At 46.9% G+C, this 19,722-nt stretch overlaps 1 protein-coding gene across 1 annotated transcript; it reads right to left on the bottom strand.

Annotated features, from left to right (window-relative positions):
- Nucleotides 1-1,672: 1,672 nt before the first annotated feature.
- Nucleotides 1,673-18,320, bottom strand: LOC136639125 (zinc finger protein 436-like; the record flags this gene model as incomplete). Its single annotated transcript, XM_066613144.1, is given in 6 exon segments — nt 1,673-9,877; nt 9,879-10,806; nt 12,064-12,187; nt 15,899-15,954; nt 16,716-16,857; nt 17,496-18,320. Coding segments are annotated over 6 exon segments (2,289 nt in total), but the record flags the coding sequence as incomplete, so codon positions are not given.
- Between the last annotated feature and the right edge of the window lie 1,402 nt (nt 18,321-19,722).

Here is a 19,722-nt window from a genome sequence, read left to right as displayed (position 1 = left end):
AAGTACCATCAGATTCCTGTGAAATAATTGGCTCATCTTCCTCTGACATTCCACCACTGATCAGTCAAACAACTTTTTTTTGCACTGTACACCTGAAAAAAAAGACAGACTTTTTTTTGCCCTATGGTCAAAATTTCAAGACAGCCCCCTCAACCCTTGAATAATCCCCTCAACAGTTTGACACAAGGGGCAGTCAAATCCTATGAAAAAAGGCAAGGACCAGGCACCCTCACACAGACATAATTCAGGACCAGAAAGAGAGAGAGAGCTAGGATTTTTTAAAAAAACTCCTGTCAATACTAACCCCTGAGCATGCACAGAATATAAAAAGATTCACTCTGAACAAAAATCCAGACTTTTTTTTTTTTTTTTTGCCCTATGGTCAAAATTCAAGACAGCCCCCTCAACCCTTGAATAATCCCCTCAACAGTTTGACACAACGGGGCAGTCAAATCCCATGAAAAAAGGCGAGGACCAGGCACCCTCACACAGACATAATTCAAGACCAGAAAGAGAGATAGAGCTAGGATTTTTTTTAAAAAAACTCCTGTCAATACTGACCCCTGAGCATGCACAGAATAAAAAAAGATTCACTCTGAACAAAAATCCAGACATTTTTTTTTTGCTCTATGGTCAAAATTCAAGACAGCCCCCTCAACCCTTGAATAATCCCCTCAACAGTTGGACACAACGGGGCAGTCAAATCCCATGAAAAAAGGCGAGGACCAGGCACACTCACACAGACATAATTCAAGACCAGAAAGAGAGAGAGAGCTAGGATTTTTTAAAAAAACTCCTGTCAGTACTAACCCCTGAGCATGCACAGAATAAAAAAAGATTCACTCTGAACAAAAATCCAGACTTTTTTTTTTTTGCCCTATGGTCAAAATTCAAGACAGCCCCCTCAACCCTTGAATAAACCCCTCAACAGTTTGACACAATGGGGCAGTCAAATCCCATGAAAAAAGGTGGGGGCCAGGCGCCCTCACACAGACATAATTCAAGACCAGAAAGAGAGAGAGAGCTAGGATTTTTTTAAAAAAACTCCTGTCAATACTAACCCCTGAGCATGCACAGAATAAAAAAAAAGATTCACTCTGAACAAAAATCCAGACATTTTTTCCTAATGGACAAAATTTCAAGACATTTTTCCTAATAGGATCATACACACACACATCATATATAACCCATAATCAGAGAATAATATACTCACCAAAATCTGCAGCCTTCTTTCTTTTGGAAAGGTGTGGTGTGGCAAAAAAAGATGTGTCCTGCTTTTATAGGGAAAATCTCACATCTGTGCATACCAGATAGATTCCGTTCCCATGTCAAAAAGTTTGAAAAATTTCCAAGTTATTGGAATGCAATAGTCCTGGATTAACCCCAGTTTTGACCTGTGCCTGGTTTTTGCACATGCAAAATCCAGATACAGATTCTGCTTCCCAGTCTCATGGATTATAAAATAGCTGAAATTGTTTTCCCATATAGAAAAGAAATGTGTCTGATCAGCTTCTGATTTTTCAGTCCTTTTTTTTGGTGTAACCCCTATGTGAGCAGGTTCTATTCTCCCATGCCCCCCAAGCCCATGTCTTCTAAATTCATTTGAATTAATCCCCCCTGTAAGCAACAGAACAGTCAAAAGTTCATATAAAAAATATAATTTTTATTCCTAAACATGCACATTTTAATAAGCAATCCCTCTCTCACCCCCATGTCTTCTCTCTACTTCTAAAATTCCATTGAAAGCATCATTTCCCTAGTCATGCAAGATCTGCATTTTATTCCTAAACATGCACATTTTTTAATAAGCATTCCCTCTCTCACCCCCATGTCTTCTCTCTACTTCTAAATTTCCATTGAAAGCATCATTTCCCTAGTCATGCAAGATCTGCATTTTATTCCTAAACATGCACATTTTTTTTAATAAGCATTCCCTCTCTCACCCCCATGTCTTCTCTCTACTTCTAAAATTCCATTGAAAGCATCATTTCCCTAGTCATGCAAGACCTGTATTTTATTTCATACAATCAGATATTAATAAATCAGCCCCACCCCCTCATCTCAGATAAAACCAAAAAGATTTGGCTTTGACCACTCTTTCAACAGAAAAAAGAAAAACACGGTCTTGCAGTTGAAGCAGTTTAGCGGCTATTTTATGGGGTTCAGATTCAAATTTATATACATGATCCAATAATGACATAACGTATTCAGGAAATTCCTGCTTGATCTCAAGACAACCTAATGAAAATGCAATACAGATACACGTGTGCAACAGACTTCCAATATCCAATTTCTTCATAACCCTGCGTAGCATGTCTCGAATAAACTCCTGAGTCCAGTCCAAGCAAACGTGGGCATCTTGGTTTGGGGCCTTTGTTCGACATCCCTCACAGGACACCTCGAGAAATTTTGATACACAATACTTCACAATGGTGAACAAACTTGCCCTCAGCAAACTTTTCGTGATTCTTTGTCGTGTTTGTGATGTCAGATTTTTGTTCTGTCTGTCCAGCAGGAGAACCCCCTAAAATGTTTCATAACATTTTGAAAGCGTCTTGCTTCACATCCTTCTTTGGAATAGCCTACAGGAAAAAAAAACACAAATAAGTATTTTTGATTTTACATTTCAGGCAACACACTCACGTATGCACTCAAGCACAATGATTTACATCTGCTTCAGTTTCTCTAGGTACAGGTGGTTCTTCCATTGCAAATTGGTAAACCAGGTTCAAAGATGGAAACGGTAACACATCATCCTCCTCCTCCTCGTCATCCTCATAATGCCTACATTTTTGCTTCTTCTTCATAGGTGCCTGCGGTAGGCTTTGAGAATCAGTGGGTCTGTCTGGGGTCTCCGGCTCATCGCAGCTCTCCATCTTGAACACTTTGCGAACATAGTTTTGAGAATCCACGGGTCTGACCGGGGTCTCCCCCCCCCCTCAGAAGGCAGCATGTTCTCCTTCTCCTCGGGGCTCTCCATCTTGACCACCACCATAGTGTGATTTTCACTCTCCTCCCCAGCAGGGGATTCGCACTCCAACTGGGGAGCCTCCATCTCAGAAGGCGATGTGGGAGAGCTTTTCAGAGGGGAGGCCATGGCAGAAACAGCAGCAACAGCAAAGGTTGGATGGGTTTCTCCCTTCCCCCAAAGGCCCTGGGCCTTAAATGCAAGGACATGTCCGGACCTGTTCCCACTCCCCCCTTTTTTCCCATTGGCTCCACACGGTGAACTGAGAGCTATGAAACCTGCGCCTATTGGTCAGCAGCGATGGGGCAAGTTGTTTGAGGGGTCACATGAACCCCTTTCCCACACTTCATTGGTGGGCTCCTTTTCCCACCAAACCAAATGGCAGGGTGATACAAAACCCCTCCCTAGTGGTCGAGGGGAATGGGGTCAGTTGTTTGAGGGGTCACATGAACCCCTTTCCCACACTTCATTGGTGGGCTCCTTTTCCCACCAAACCAAATGGCAGGGTGATACAAAACCCCTCCCTAGTGGTCGAGGGGAATGGGGTCAGTTGTTTGAGGGGTCACATGAACTCCTTTCCAACACTTTATTGGGGGGCTCCTTTTCCCGCCAAACTAAATGTTGGGGTGCTACAAAACCCTTCCCTAGTGGTCGACAGTCTTGGGGAAAGTTGTTTGAGGGGTCACTTGAACCCCCTTAGGGGGCTGGATTTCTGGTAAAAAGGGGCGGGACTTCAGCTGTCAAAGTTAGTTTGGCATAAAGTATGTACTTCCTACTCCTGTGGGTCAGTGCAGCCTCCCCCTGAACAGCTAACAGCCCAGTCCTATCCCCATCACCATTGATGAAGGAGCACACGCTGCACCCAGTTTTTGGCAGGGGAGGGGGCAGGTTGACCAGAAGGTGAGCCCTGAAAATAAAAAATATTTTTACTTACCTCTGGGTAGGCCTCCTGGGAGCCTTTCTGTCTGGCCAGACACACTGGCTGCATAGTCCAGGGAAAAAAGAGGGTCGGGTGGACTGAAGAATGGAAAATGGGGTCCATTGTGCGCTTTGGCTGCTGAGACCCACCTCCTCTAGCCTGCTTCTGGCTTCAGAACAAGGCTGCCCTCCCCCAAAACACTTTCTGCAAGTTTCAACAGTGCCAGGCTCTCCCAGACATTCTGGCCTGTCTGCCACACTTCTGGCCAGCGATGGGGTCCTGGCTTTTGGATTGCCAGATAGGGCCTTGCGCTGCCAGGGAGCAAGAGTTCCAGCAGCTCAAGGCCCAGGTAGGACTGAGTCATAAGTTACTATAGTTCTCTCCTCACAAGATGCAATGAACAGCAGCAAATGTTTGCAGCCTGACTTTCCAGTAAGTTTTGCATGGCAAATGACAACAAGATCATTTCAGTTGGCATGATCCACTCTTCTGCCTGGTGGACATCTGGTCTATTGATTTTGTACCTGCCAGGCTGCAGGATCTAACAATGCACAGGAACCCAGGCAGAAGGAAAGCATCTCCTCTCTAAAGAAGGACCACCAGTCAGGGCCCCAGAAAGGCTCCTTTGTTTTGAAAAAATTCTTCCAGTTTGCAATTCCCTAGCACAGGAGATGCCAAACTCTGGTCCGAAGGCAGGACCTGGTGCTACTGCATAATCCTCTCTGGCATGTTGCTGGGATGGTGAAGCCTTACCTTTCCGTGCCACAGGCTCCTTTCATCATACCTGATCTTTGCAGAGTCCTGCCAGTCAACTGCTCTCCCCCCTCTCCAGAAATCAGAACACAGAACCTTCTGGGTCGATGTGCAGCAAAAGCGGCTGCCAGATGCAACTCTCTGCAAAGATCTGGCAGAGATCAAAAGAAAGCTGAGGCACAGAAGGGTAAAACTTTGCCACAGCCATGCCCAAGTTTATTATGCAGGCGCACTGCGGGCCGTACTTTGGGAGCCCCTGCCCTACCAGGAGATGTAGAGGTGATCACAGCTTCAGATGGCTTTACAAATTGACAGATTCATGGAGAGCATTGTAAAGAGCAATTGGCCCTGATGGCTAAACAGAACCTCCATGTGTGGATGCAGCTTACTAGATCCATAGCAGACTATCAGCTTGGGGGTTCTCCTGGACGCGCAGCTCCTCTTGGATGTCCAGGGGTCAGCTGTGGCCAGGGGTGCCTTTCCCCAGCTTCGGCTGGTGCGCCAGCTGTTGTCGTACGGCGGATCTGGCCACGGTGGTCCATGCCATAGTGACATCAAGATTAGATTATTGTAATGTGCTTTACGTGGGGTTGCCCCTGAAGATGGTCCAGAAGCTACAACTAGTGCAGAATGCGGTGGCTCGTGTGGTTGCTGGGGGTCAGCGGTTTGACTCTGTCACGCCGCTACTCCAGTGGCTGCACTGGCTGCCTATTCGTTTCCAGGCTGAATTCAAGATGCTGGTTATGACCTTTAAAGCCCTAAACGGCCTGGGACCAGCGTATTTGAGACACCACCTTCTTCCATATAATCCGGTCCGTTCTCTAAGGTCATCAGAAGGGCCCTGTTGGTTGTGCCGTCATTGAGAGTGGTAAAGGTTATGGTGACCAGAAACAGGGCCTTTTCGGTGGTGGCACCTGCACTATGGAATTCCCTCCCCTTTGAATTGAGAGCAGCTTCCTCATTACTAGCGTTCTGGTGGGGCCTGAAGACTTTTTTATTCAGGAAAGCCTTTGAGGCACCATAAGGGCTGTTTTTATAAATTTATAACTTATGCTGCTATGTATCTTATTGTGTTTTTGTTTTTAAAAGTTTTGTATTTTCAATGTCTATCCGTATTTTTTAACATGACTGTTAGCCACCTTGGGTGCCCTTTGGGGAGAAAGGCGGAATACAAATCTAATAAATAAATAAATAAATGGCTCCCTCTCTTGAGACCTTTCGGCGAGGCCTGAAGACCCTTCTGTTTAAACAAGCCTTCTGAGTTCTCGGCCTTTTAACATCTTTTTAACATCTTTTAATATTTTTTACAGGCCTGATTCTTTTATGACTTGCTGCTGCTCTATGCTCTTTTTACCTATTTTCTACTCTGACTGCTGTTTTTTATGATGTGTTAATATGTTTTTATTTGTTTTTAAATTATGTTTTTTAATATGTTGTAAGCCGCCTTGAGTCCCTTCGGGGAGAAAGGCGGGGTAAAAAGAAAGTTATTATTATTATTATAAATAAATAAATAAATAAACAAACAAATAAATATTCCCTTGCTCAGGGGCTTCTGGAAACACCCAACTGGCTCTTATGGAAAGATAGTGCTATCCTCCAAAGTCAACCAGCACCAGTGGCGTAGCTAAGGAGGTGCAGGGGGTAGCAGTCACACCAGGCATCAAGCTTTAGGGGAGCAACAAGCTGAGCTTGACACTAGTGACCAAAATTGTGCAAATCTTGGTATGTATGAATAATACCATCATGTTATATATCACTGGAAAGGTAATTTAATGCAGGATGCAATGCAACAAACAGCACTAGAATATCTGTTTTCTATTAAAAGCTATGGCCAATTAACCAGAAAATGAAAAAAACAACTGCTGTGGAACAAAAAGTGGATTTGCTTAACTCCAAACCGACCTGTGAGACTGATTGTTCTGAGTGCCAATGAGATGTTATTATGATAAAGCATGGAACCAATAACTTTTTATTTATTTACTTAATTAAATTTGATATTGACATGCAGGGGGGGCTACAAAATCTTCTTTGACTCCACGTGGAAGACAGATAGATGCCTTAACTGTGCCCCTGACTAGGGGGAGGCAGCAGAGCAAGTGGTTGGTGAACTGCTGGGGGGAGGAGGTGGGTCCTCCCAATTTTCACTTTTTAAAAAGCTTGGGTGTGATGTCACTTCCGATTGTGACATCACTTCCGGGGCAACATTTTGAGCTTGGCACAGGGCTACACGATCATTAGCTACACCACAGCACTGCAATTCCCAGGAGAATGGAGACAGTGTAGGGGCCAAATATATCTGCTGGGAGGTCCCAGCAGATGTACTTGGTAGATTGCACTTTGTGACCACCATAAAGCTTCTTGCTCACGTTCCGGCAATGCAGTGGCCTCACAGGATAGGGACTATTGCAGTTATCTAAGGCATCCCTCTCGGCTGGGAGGGGCATGGCTGACAACCGGAAAGCAGCCCAGCAAAGGCTGACAGAAAGAAGGACTTGAATCTAAGAGTATATGAAATAGACAGAATGAACAGGACAAAGACCGCCATGCTAGCCTGGGCTAAGGCACCCATCCTAGAAGTACCTCCTCTTTTCACTCTGCTGTGATTGTTACACAATTCTATCCACAGGGATTTCTACACCTGCAGGGTCTCTCTTTTGCAAGTGCTTTGTGTGTGTTTCTCCCACTGCCTCCTAGCCCTGCTTTTCCTTTTCAAAGTCTTGGGTTTGCACTATATCAACCATTTCTCAGCCTTGGCTATACCATCCCCCTTCAACACATGCTCCTTAATGTCCCTTGAGCGCCACCCCATTCCCCATGTTCAGGAGATAAACAGAGGCATGCTCCTGCCATTAGTCTGGCCCCCATCTTCCCTGCTGAGAATTCTCTCTGTTGATCCAATTCTCTTCTCCCTGCAGAAGGCAAAGAACTCTGACCAGGCTTCCTTCACTGCTTCTCTTCCACCTCCTTGTTGCGGGATTTCTTCCTTCTGCTCATTCAAGGGGATGTGTGAATTGTCTGCATTCTACAAGCCAAGCCACACTGCGCATCGAGGTTATCCAAACCATTTATTCCATAGCTGCTAGTCAGAGGGTGAGGCATGGGGCTCTGTGTGGCCCTGAGAACTTTGCCTATCCCAAGTCATGTGACTGCACAGCAACTGCCTTTTGTCAGCCAATAAATGCACAGTTGCACAGCAGTGAGCTCTGTCACGGGGTGGGGCAAGTCCCTTTCCCTTTAAGATGGTTTAGGCTGCGTGTTGGTTAACCAGGTGTAGGGTATTAATAACTTAAAGAATAAAACCTGGGGTGGGGTGCCTGAAAACAGAGAGCAGGAGGAAGGGTGCTAACAGCTTTTATATTGGAAGTAATACTGAGACCTGTAAGATGGTAGTTTTAGCCTCTATTTAGGTAAGATCTTTCTTGTTTTTAAAGCTATTGTGATGCATGTAGTTATGTCCTTTTGGAGCAATTGAAGCTCCCTTAAGCTTTAATAAAAATCTTTTATATAAAGCATTGGGTGCAATGATTGACCAGGGACATGTATGATGGGACCTGGGGCTTGCAGTGAGCAAAAATAAATAAGCATTGCTCTTGGGGGTTGTGGAAGGTGGTGTAGGCAGAGGAGGGTTGAGTCCTGGCTGGTTTGGGGTCTCCCTTGGTCCTTCCCTACCCCAGGGGTGATGTTTGTTACAAGCTCATCAAAGTCCAAACTCCTGCCCTGTAAGAGCCCAATCCTGAGCTCGGCGCAGTGGCTTCGTGCCACCGCATACTGTCGCAAACGTGCCATAAGGGCTACTTATGTGGTGACCCAGTGATGGATAGCACTCGGCCTCAGTTGTTCAGCGGTAATTGGTAATTGCGGCGGGGAGGCAGATGACGAGGTGTGCCAGGGAGATGGGAAGCAGGCAAAGGGTGCACAGAGGGTGGATGGGAGGCCTGCCAAGGGGAGGGAGTGGGGAGGCAGAGAGGTGGGTCTGTTGGAGCTCTGCTGTACCAGATCCTGTACGTTCGTGTAAGGCTCGGTGCCCTATACGAACATCTTTACTTACCATAGACGTTTTGGTTGGCGGTAAAGGGAGTAGCCCCATTCTGGGGCTGTTTCCCTTACCTGGGAGTAGGGAACAAAAGTCCACTTCTCCTGAGGCACCACACGTGGCAGGCTGAGGTGTGCAGGATGTGGCAGCAGCTGTTCTCAGCGCAGCTGCAGCCACGTGCACCGGGCAGCTCAGGATTGGGCTGTAACTAATGATTACGGGGCTGGGGCACCTTCCTTATGAGGAAAGGCTATGGCATTTGAGCCTCTTCAGCCTAGGAAAGAGGCGCCTGAGGGGGGGACATGATTGGACATACAAAATTATGCAGGGGATGGACAGAGTGGATAGGGAGATGCCCTTTACACTCTCACATAACACCAGAACCAGGGGACATCCACTAAAACTGAGTGTTGGGAGAGTTAGGACAGACAAAAGAAAATATTTCTTTACTCAGTGTGTGGTTGGTCTGTGGAACTCCTTGCCGCAGGATGTGGTGACGGCATCTGGCCTGGACTCCTTTAAAAGGAATTGGACAAGTTTCTGGAGGAAAAATCCATTATGGGTTACAAGCCATGCTGTGTATGTGCAACCTCCTGATTTTAGAAATGGGCTACGTCAGAATGCCAGATGCAAGGGAGGGCACCAGGATGCAGGTCTTTTGTCTTGTGTGCTCCCTGAGGCATTTGGTGGGCCACTGTGAGATACAGGAAGCCGGACTAGACGGGGCCTACAGCCTGATCCAGCGGGACTGTCCTTATGTTCTTAACTCTCCATTAATGATTGCAGCATAAGCCAACAAATTGTTACAAACATGGGAAAATAAACTACTAAAATCATAATTTGAGAAAACATTGGACCTTCAGTTTATTGACCGTGAACCCATGTGGGACATGTTCTGGGGGCTCATCAGTGTTCAGTTCTCATTTAAACTTCTCCCACACACAGGATACCCATAGGATTTATCTCAGAATGAATTTTCTGATGTCTAACTCAAGCTGATCTCTGAGAGAATTTTTTCTCATGGTCAGGACATTGGTGTGGTTTCTTTCCTGTGCGGACCATCTGATGTGCCAATAGAGTTGATCTCCCAGGGAAGCTTTCTCCACAGTCAGGACACCGATGTGGTTTCTTTCCTGCGTGGATCATCTGATGCCTTAAGAAATTTGATCTCCAAGAGAACTTTTTTCCACACTCAGGACACTTGAGGTTTCTTTCCTGTGTGGATCACCTGATGGGTTTGCAAACATGATCTCCGAGAGAAGCTTTTACCACAGTCAGGACACTTGTGAGGTTTCTCTCGAATATGAACATTCTGATGCTTAAGCAAATGAGATTTCTGAGAGAAGCTTTCTCCACATTCAGGGCATGTGTGAGGTTTCTCCCCAGTATGAATGTTCTGATGGCTCAACAAATGTGTTCTCTGAGAGAAGCTTTTCCCACAATCAGGACACCTGTGAGGTTTCTCTCCAGTATGAATGTTCTGATGCCTTAACAAATGTGATCTGCAAGAGAATTTTTTTCCACACTCAGGACACTTGTGAGGTTTCTTTCCTGTGTGGATCACCAGATGGGTTAACAAGCATGATTTCCAAGAGAAGCTTTTACCACATTTGGGGCAATTGTGAAGTTTCTCTCCAGTATGAATGTTCTGATGGCATAACATATGTGATCTCTGAGAGAAGCTTTTCCCACAGATAAGACACCTGTGAGGTTTCTCTCCAATATGAATGTTCTGATGCCTTAACAAATTTGATCTCGCAGAGAACTTTTTTCCACACTCAGGACACTTGTGAGGTTTCTTTCCTGTGTGGATCACCTGATGTCTTAACAAATGTGATCTCCAAACAAAGTTTTTTCCACAGTCGGGACACCTGGGAGGTTTCTCCCCAGTATGAATGTTCTGATGCCTTAAGAAACTTGCTCTATGAGAGAATTTTTTTCCACACTCAGGACATTGGTGTGGCTTCTTTCCTGTCTGGACCCACTGATATCTTAATAAATTTGATCTCTGAGAGAAGCTCTTTCTTGGTTCCTGCAACTCCTTATCCGAGTCCTGGCCTGGGAATCTCGGACTTTGCACAGGATCTGGGATGAAGGTCTCTTCCTTTTTCACTGGATGGGGGGCCAGGTCAACTTTGAGGTCCAAAGAGAGAGAAACAGGCATATATTTATTATCTTAGTTTTCGATACAAAACACATTCATGAAGCCTTATCTTGGTGGTGGACATTTTTTTTCTTCCTACAGTTAATCAATTAGATGTATGTTTTAAAAAAAAAGGATATAATGGATGAGTGACGTCATATATACACTAACACTGATCATGAATGCGAAATGCAGGTCCAGTCCTTCCCAACATTCCAATGGGGGGGGGGCAGTCACAAAGGACTCTTGAAGGTAAATTTCATTCCTTGACATGAGGACTGCATGACCCCTGGAAATTTGGATAGGATTGGGCCCAAAGTCCATTCCTCCTGACAAAAACATTCCATTAGGAAGGAAACTTCACACCAGAACTCCTCCATCCAAAGAACTACAGGTGGGGCATCCCTTATCTGGATTTTCCAACTATGGAATTTTTCTGAGCACCAACAGATATATTTTTTTTAACATTTTTCCTTAAGAATTAAATCACAAACTGTATAATGCACAGACCATGTTTCATGCAAACTAAAATATTCCATGCAAAGTAAATAATAAAACTAAAATTATACAAAAGATTGTATAAAATATGAATCAGACATGAATTCTGTGTTTAGACTTGAACCCCCTCCCCAAGATCTCTCATTATGTACCCCGCATGGATAACTGAATTTCTGTTTTTTCATAGGATTGAAAGTGACTTTTTATGCTTTTCAAAGGCATTAGGAAGGCTGGGGAAGCCCCTCTCAAGGACATGGTGGCAGCCATCTCATCCTTCTGTGGTGTGGTGCCACCGTGACAGGGCGCCATCAAAGAAGGGCACAGTGTTCAGGGTACATTTGGGAACCACTGTACTACAGAAAGGGGCAAAGGCTGCCATGCTCAACAATTCTGGAAGAGGCAAAAAGTGGTGTGCATGAAGAGTGAGGGCAGAGAAAGAAAGAAGAAAGAACCAGCAGAAAGAAAAAGAAGCAAATGCTGGAACCTACGAATTTCCTGACTGCAGCCTGTCCATCCATATTTCCACTCACTTCTTAATCACTTTCTCAATATTTTAGCCACAACATGCAGGATTAAAAACATACAGTATTTCTGTCATACATGGTGCGTTGTGTATTTGTCATTCATGGTGTGTTGTTTTCATAGATCCCCTTCCGAACAGTAAATAAATGTGCATATCTCAAATTATAAAAGTGTGATGCGCAGTTTTTTTACAGGATTTACTAAAATGGAGCAGAGCAGGTCCTTACCCAGGGAATCCACATTCGTACCATCCTCCTGCAGAACTTTTTGGAATATGGTCTGTTGGCTGGACTGCATCGGCGTCTGCTCAACCATGTGGAAAGGCACATCCGTCTTCCTGGGGTTCATCGCCTGCAGGACATAGGAAAACATTCCACCACCCACTTCAAATTGTGCTGTACAAGGAATGAGGTTAATTCACAGATGTGACTTCATGCCCTTTTAACTCTAGTCCAGGAGACTTCAGGTAGACTCAGCTTTCAGAAATTGTATATGCACACACTCAAAAGAATAGACCACGGTGTGCAGGGACAGCTGAGCAAGCTATGGTGAGTGGGCCTGTATGTACTTTGGAGCGTATGTGTGTTGTAAGTAATGCGGACATACTTGTAAAATGTGGACCTGTGTATGAGAATCTAGATGGCTTCTCAAGATTCAAAAGTGAATGGGAGACAGGATGAAAGCTTTATACCAAGGAGTCAAGCTGGAGGAGGGGGCTAAACATTTTCTTGCCCCCCTCACACATCATTCCTGCCAGGTGCTTATATCCCAGGTGGGCCCTGAAACCTGAAAGACACTTTCCTGGGAGAAAAATGGGACCAGGGTGTGAAGTCTGGGTCAAAATCTAGGCCATGTCCACTTCCTGTTTGGAGCTTGCAGCCCTCCTTTCACAGCTGGTGAGAATCTTGCTAATTTGGACCAGGGAAGGTTTCTCCTTATCTTGCTTCTTAGTGGCCAAGGGGACCAAGGAGTCCAGTACAATTAGGTGCAGAAGGATCTGCTAATTAAGCTGAAATTGTGTACAGCTGAGATTTTTCGGGCTGGGATTGTGTGTAAACAGATGACCATGAATTGCCCAGAGATTGAGACAGCCTTCTGAAAGAGTCTGGATTTTGCTCTTCTGGCTGGCTAACAACATTTTGTAAAGAATAAGAAGGATCCCTTAGCAGGGAGGGCTGGTGGCTCTTCATTATGTCATGGGTGCCCGGCCCAACAGGTAACCGTGGGCCACCAAGCCTACTTTCAAATTTTTGAAATAATCAGGAGAGACAAGAGTAATTAAAACTAGGAAACTAGCTTTGTTTTTAGACTGTTGTGTTTGTAAGTCTTGTCTCACAATTACTTAATGCCTTTTGATTATGTGTATGGCTCTATTCTCAATAAATCAGTATGGAATATCTTTTACAGGGCTATGTGTGGTCTCAAGTAATGAGAAATGGGAAATCAGGAAATCTGGCCAACTGCCCAGATTGCTACATACCAGAGTCTTCAGATGTGGGTCCCTAAGGCAGAGGAAGCCGAGGGACCTGGGGGAAGCCCCAGGGAGAAGCCCAGGTAGACCTGGGAGAAGCCCCCGGGGCCTCAGCTGCCCTGGAGCTGAGGGACTGGTGTTCCTAAGGTGGTGGTAGTATTACCGGAAAGAGGTACTTGTTGTCCCAGGAATGGCATACTCACTTGTCATGCCTGTGGACATGTGAGATAGCCAGTGCCTAGGCTTAAGAAGCTTGTACTCTGTGTTTAAGAACATAAGAACAGCCCCACTGGATCAGGACATAGACCCATCTAGTCCAGCTTCCTGTATCTCACAGCGGCACACCAAATGCCCCAGGGAGCACACCAGATGACAAGAGACCTCATTATGGTGCCCTCCCTTGCATCTGGCATTCTGACATAGCCCATTTCTAAAATCAGGAGGTTGCACATACACATCATGGCTTGTAACCCGTAATTTTTTCCTCCAGAAATTTGTCCAATCCCCTTTTAAAGGCGTCCAGGCCAGACGCCATCACCACATCCTGCAGCAAGGAGTTCCACAGACCGACCACACGCTGAGTAAAGAAATATTTTCTTTTATCTGTCCTAACTCTCCCAACACTCAATTTTAGTGGATGTCCCCTGGTTCTGGTCTTATGTGAGAGTGTAAAGAGCATCTCTCTATCCACTCTATCCTTCCCGTGCATAATTTTGTATGTCTTAATCATGTCCCCCCCTCAGGCGTCTCTTTTCTAGGCTGAAGAGGCCCAAACGCTGTAGCCTTTCCTCATAAGGAAGGTTCCCCAGCCCAGCAATCATCTTAGTTGCTCTTTTTTGCACCTTTTCCATTTCCACTATGTCTTTTTTGAGATGCAGCGACCAGAACTGGACACAATACTCCAGGTGTGGCCTTACCATCAATTTGTACAATGGCATTATAATATTAGCCGTTTTGTTCTCAAATAAACCATTTGGTTTATTTCAGCTAAGAATTCTGCTCTGTTATATCTGGGTTTGTTGTGCCCCCCCGCCCCGAGATAGCATGGGATAGTAAAGCTTCAATTAAGACCAGTAGACCACATCCTCGAACTGAGAGACTGGATCCCTTTATGGGGGTTTCCTGAAAACTACATTGGGCATGTGAACCCTTGAGACACTGTAAGGCTGGGATCGTGGGCCTGCGGAGGGGGTATAGAAAAGCTAGGGTGTCCTGGGTTCTTAATTCCTGACTTTACCATATGGGACAGATGCAGAGCCAAGGGAAGGAATTTGGCATGCCTTGATGGACCCACTTCCCTGGGTGAAAAAGCCCCATGGACAGGTGTTGCAATTTTATGTATTGGTTGCCATTTTATGTACACTGGGCAGTATGGTAGATTTACCTGCTGGCTCAACTATGCTGGTGACCCAACTCTGCAGATGCAGTGTAGCACTTTGGATCAGGACTCCATCCATGTGGTTATGTCATTTAGGGGCAGCCCCATGGAATCCACTGATGGATAAGTGGGTCTCAGGCGATGGGAAGCCTGCAAGACGCCTCCTTCTCACCCCACAGTTCACTTTCCCAAGTCTGCCCCCCCCCGTCCTGCCTTCCACACGTTGCTGACATCCTGCCCCTGCCTGCTGTAGCAATGTGTTCTCCAGTGGCCAGTCATGCACACTGGTTTTATTACAAATACAGCATCTTATAGAGCAGCGGTTCTCATACATTTAGCACTAGGACACTCTTTTAAGAATGAGAATCTGACAGGACCCACCAAAAGCGATGTCATGATCAGAAGTGACATCGTCAAACAGGAAAATTTTTAACACTCCTAGGCTGCAATCCTAGCCACACTTACCCAGGGGTAAGACTCATTTACTATCATTATTAAAAGACTATACATATTAGCTTGTTAAAAGTACAGGTCTTTAACATTTCCCCAAATGCAGTCACACACCAGGGGAGCATCAAGTCTAATATATTAAAAGAAAAATATTGAAATGAATGGGGACCCACCTGAAATTGACTCATGACCCACCTAGTGGGTCCTCACCCACAGTTTGAGAAACACTGTATAGAAAATGCCAGTATCTTACTGAGAGTTCAGAATGAGACTCTGTGCATCATATGGTGCCTTAAATGTCAACAGGCTCATACTAACACCTGTGTATGTGTTCACCAGAAACAAGATCCAACAGACCCTCACAGATGCAACATACAGCACAACAAAGAATGGTAACTCTGGGAGTGCTCTGATATCAAAAAGCATCTCCTCAAACAGATAAAGATTTCCAAGGGGCAGAGTTCAGAAAATCAGAGCTCTCCTCAAGGCCTGCCAAAGATGTCCTGGCAAAAGCTGCCCCTTCATTACTGGTCATGTGCCACACTCTGCCCCTCCCACACCCTCAGTTGGAAAAAGAAGAGGAATATGTAGTGGAAAAGGCCCAGGAGGCAGTAAAGGCAAGTGGATGGAGGGAGGTGGGTGCCATCTGCATCTCTTGACTGAGGGTAATCCCTCAGTTGGCCCCATGAGGGATTGGCCCTGATTACCAGCAAAAAAACATGGACTGCCACCATGCGTCTGCCTGGGCCCTGCACAAACCAACCTGCTCCACTTGGACACCAAGAGTCTTCCTCAACTCATCTTCACCCATGTTCTGATCTTCCAAGGGAAGCACTGAGATTGAATGTGAAATTTCAAGTCCTGTGAGTGACGGAAGGGACATTTTCTGGTTTATTCCACCTCTGTTCATCTTTAGAGGTGGCCAGAGGCAAAGAAGGCCAGATCCTTGAACAGCTGTGTCGAGGAAGGAGCAGCCTCTTATCTGTTGCTGCCTGCGGAATGCAGCCTCAAAGACTCAGCCCGCACGATAAAGAGCACTTCAGACATAAACGCTTCATTATTTCAGTCTCTATTTACAAGTTAACAGATGTAACAGCAGCATAGCAAAGAAACATAAAGACGGCACAACATGCAATATACATGACCACCTGCCTTCCCACACATGAGGGCTCTTGCAGTCCTTTTAAAGCAGTGTGCGTGAATTAGGAAGGGTGGTGTCTCCTCCTCCTGGTGCAAGCTCAACACCTGTTTCAATTAGTGAGCTCTCTATCCACCTGAGGCTTGGTGATTCAGCATTTTACACAGCTTGGGCCCTACCTTATCCAGGCCAAATTTCCCCGGGGTTGTTTTCTAACCCTGACACTTGGCTTCAAGGGCCTTGTCATCCCAGGAGCATGGAAAGCCAACCGTGCTAAAATTCCCTCTGCCCTGATGGCTAATAGAGATTCCTGGACCTGGCAAAAGGCAGGTGGGCAGGATGGGTAAACTGGGACAGAAACCTCCGCCTCTTCTGCATGGCTGCTAAAGCATCCCTCCCGTTACATTTTTTGTGACCCTGACTGTGGCAACTGAATCCTTACCTGAAAAGGCTACATCCTCTTCGATGTTCTGCTGGGTGTCTCTGAATATGTCTGCATGTTCTCTGGAGATCTCCCCGTGCAACAGGTCCAAGGGTTCCTCCTTTATATCCAGGGGACTCACAGTCCACTCCTGCAATGGCTCCTGAAGCAGGGAAGAGACTCTCACTCAGAACACAGAGAGTAGGAAAAAGAGACGCATCCTGCTCCCTTACATCCTATTTCATATGGTAACTAATTCCAGATGTTGTTTCTCAGAAATAAAGTTCTATGCAGCTTTCTAGGCCTCCTGCGGCTGAGGAAACTACGTAGCTGAGAGGATCACATAAGGTGGCCAAGTGTTTCTCCCCATTTCAACCCCTGGGCTGTGAAGTCTGACATGGCAGGTTCAGTGCTCTCTAATTATGTCTGAAGAAAGCTCTGCCTGGGGATTTTCTACCCTTTGTGCTAAAAGACACAGGCAAAGAGGCACATTTGTATCTAATACAGATTTTTCCATACACTTGAATGTGTTCACTCACCATGAAATAATTGTAGTGGTGCATAGATGACTATTTTGAGTGGCTGCATCCCACATAGAGTCTCCTTTAACATGCTTGAGCATCATTTTAAGCTTTAACTGGGAAGTTGTTGAGTGGGTTGAGGACTGTCCGTTCGATTTTGGCCTTTCCTAAATGCATTCCGTCTTTCCAGTTTCAGCAGAAGTTTGGCAGGTGCTCCAAACAACACACTCTATATTCTGTGTCTGGTCAGCAAGCATGGAATTAAATATTAAGACCTCACCTGCCACATCCCTGCCTCAGCCTCTCTCCAGCTCCTCAGGAAATCCTCCAGCAGGGCCACAGCCTGGGCACAGCTATCTGGTCCTCCGCCCCGGACCCAGCTCTGGATGTCTGCTGGCAGACTGGCCAGAAACTGCTCCAGGACCAGTAGTTCCAGGATCTGCTCCTTCGTGTGCCTCTCTGGCTTCAGCCATTGGCAGCAAAGCTCCTGGACTTGGCTGTACACCCTTCGCGGGTCTTCCAGCTCCGAGCAACAGAACTGCCGGAAGTGCTGGCGCTGCTTCTCCCTTCTCAGGGCTTCACCTCTCAAGATGGCAGCCTTCACTTTCCCATAGTCCCCCTTGTCTCTGGCTGCAAGGAGGCTGAAGGCCTGCTGGGCTTCACTCAGGGCAGGCAGGAGCCGAGCCACCCACTCTCCTCTGGGCCACCGACAGGCTGCAGCCACTTGCTCAAAGGAGGCCAGGAAGGCCTTGGCATCATCCCAAGGTGCGGCCTCTGACTGCTGGGGGCTCTCCTGTGCAGGGTGAGAAGCCTGCAGGGTCTGGAGGAACTGCTGCCATTGGGAGTCCCAGCACTGCTGCATCCCCCTGCCTGGCTCCTCTTGGCCCTCCTGTGGCTTCCTCAGAGATTCAGGCGGATCTCTGATTGAGACTTCTGTTCCTTCTGTTCTTTCCTCGGGACCTCCACTTGTTTGCCCATTCAAGGCTTTCTTCCTGATTCCACTCCTGCAAAATGGAGACCTCAGGATAGCCTCAGGCAAACCCCAGATCTTCCTAGAAGGGGTCCCCAGATCCCCTAGAGGGGATGATCCAGTCACTTCCTCCTGTCAGCTCTTATTTCATTCCCAAAAGGGATGGCTCAGGGTTGATGGGTTTCATCTGGTGACAAAAGAGATGCAAATGTCAGAGGCTGCCAGCAATTCAAGGGCTTTCCCTGGAGGTATCCCTGAGCAAGGTGTCCTTGCGATACAAGGACATCTGCAAGAGGGATCTGAAGGCCTTAGGGATGGACCTCAACAAGTGGGAAACCCTGGCCTCTGCTTGGAGGCAGGCTGTGCAGCATGGCCTTTCCCAGTTTGAAGAGACACTTTGCCAACAGTCTGAGGCTAAGAGGCAAAGAAGGAAGGCCCATAGCCAGGGAGACAGACCAGGGACAGACTGCACTTGCTCCTGGTGTGGAAGGGATTGTCACTCCCGGATTGGCCTTTTCAGCCACACTAGACGCTGTGCCAGAACCACCTTTCAGAGCGCGATACCAGAGTCTTTCGAGACTGAAGGTTGCCAATACAATACAATATCCCTGAGCTGAAAGGGGGGTTTCCTCCTGAGCCAGAGACACAGACACAGTGGAACACAAAGGGCAGAAAGGCCAACAGTTTGAGGCAAAGAGGCAAAGAAGGAAGGCCCATAGCCAGGGAGACAGACCAGGGACAGACTGCACTTGCTCCCAGTGTGGAAGGGATTGTCACTCCCGAATCGGCCTTTTCAGCCACACTAGACGCTGTTCCAGAACCACCTTTCAGATACCATAGTCTTTCAAGACTGAAGGTTGCCAACTATTACTATTACTATTTGGGACAGACACCTCTAGGGGACCTTTGAGGGGGAGGGAACAAGTGATCCTTTCAGATCAGTGCTGGACCATGCTGGGGAAGTGCAGGCCTGTTGAATTTCTGCCTGCCAGGAAAGGGCACAAGAGTCATGCCAGAGAAGAAGGTGGCAACCTGGCTGGGGAAAGTGGATTCTCAGCCACACTTAAGCGACTCAAGTGGTCGAAAAGATGCTTCAGGGAGCACTCAAGACACAACCTGCATCCTGGTGCCCCCCTTGCACCTGCATCAGGTCCCTTCTCTCCCCCCCCCCCCCCATCACACAGACCTTCCACTGGATCCTTTCAGCCCCGATCCTGCTGGCGCAGAGCCTCCTGCGGGGTCCCAGCCTGCAGTCTCCCACCGCCCACATGGGGAGAGCAGAGCCAGGCGGGGGCTGAGCTGCGGGTCGGAGTCCAGGGCTGGTCCCTCCGCTCTGCGGGACCCACCCAGCAGCCCTCCACCTCGCAGGCGAAGCCCCAGGCAGCTGCGGCAGGACCCTCCGTCCCCTTCTCCGGCACTGGAAGCAGCGATCCCTCATCTTCCTGCGCCTCCCTCCCCTTCCCTTCCCCACCCGGGCAGGCAGAGGCGTCCCCACCAGCATCCCCGCCTCTGCTTCAGTTTCCCACGGTTAACCCTC

The sequence above is a fragment of the Tiliqua scincoides genome, chromosome 2, assembly GCF_035046505.1.
Source record: "Tiliqua scincoides isolate rTilSci1 chromosome 2, rTilSci1.hap2, whole genome shotgun sequence".
NCBI classification, from domain to species: domain Eukaryota; kingdom Metazoa; phylum Chordata; class Lepidosauria; order Squamata; family Scincidae; genus Tiliqua; species Tiliqua scincoides.
This window is presented reverse-complemented; position numbering and strand designations above follow the sequence as displayed.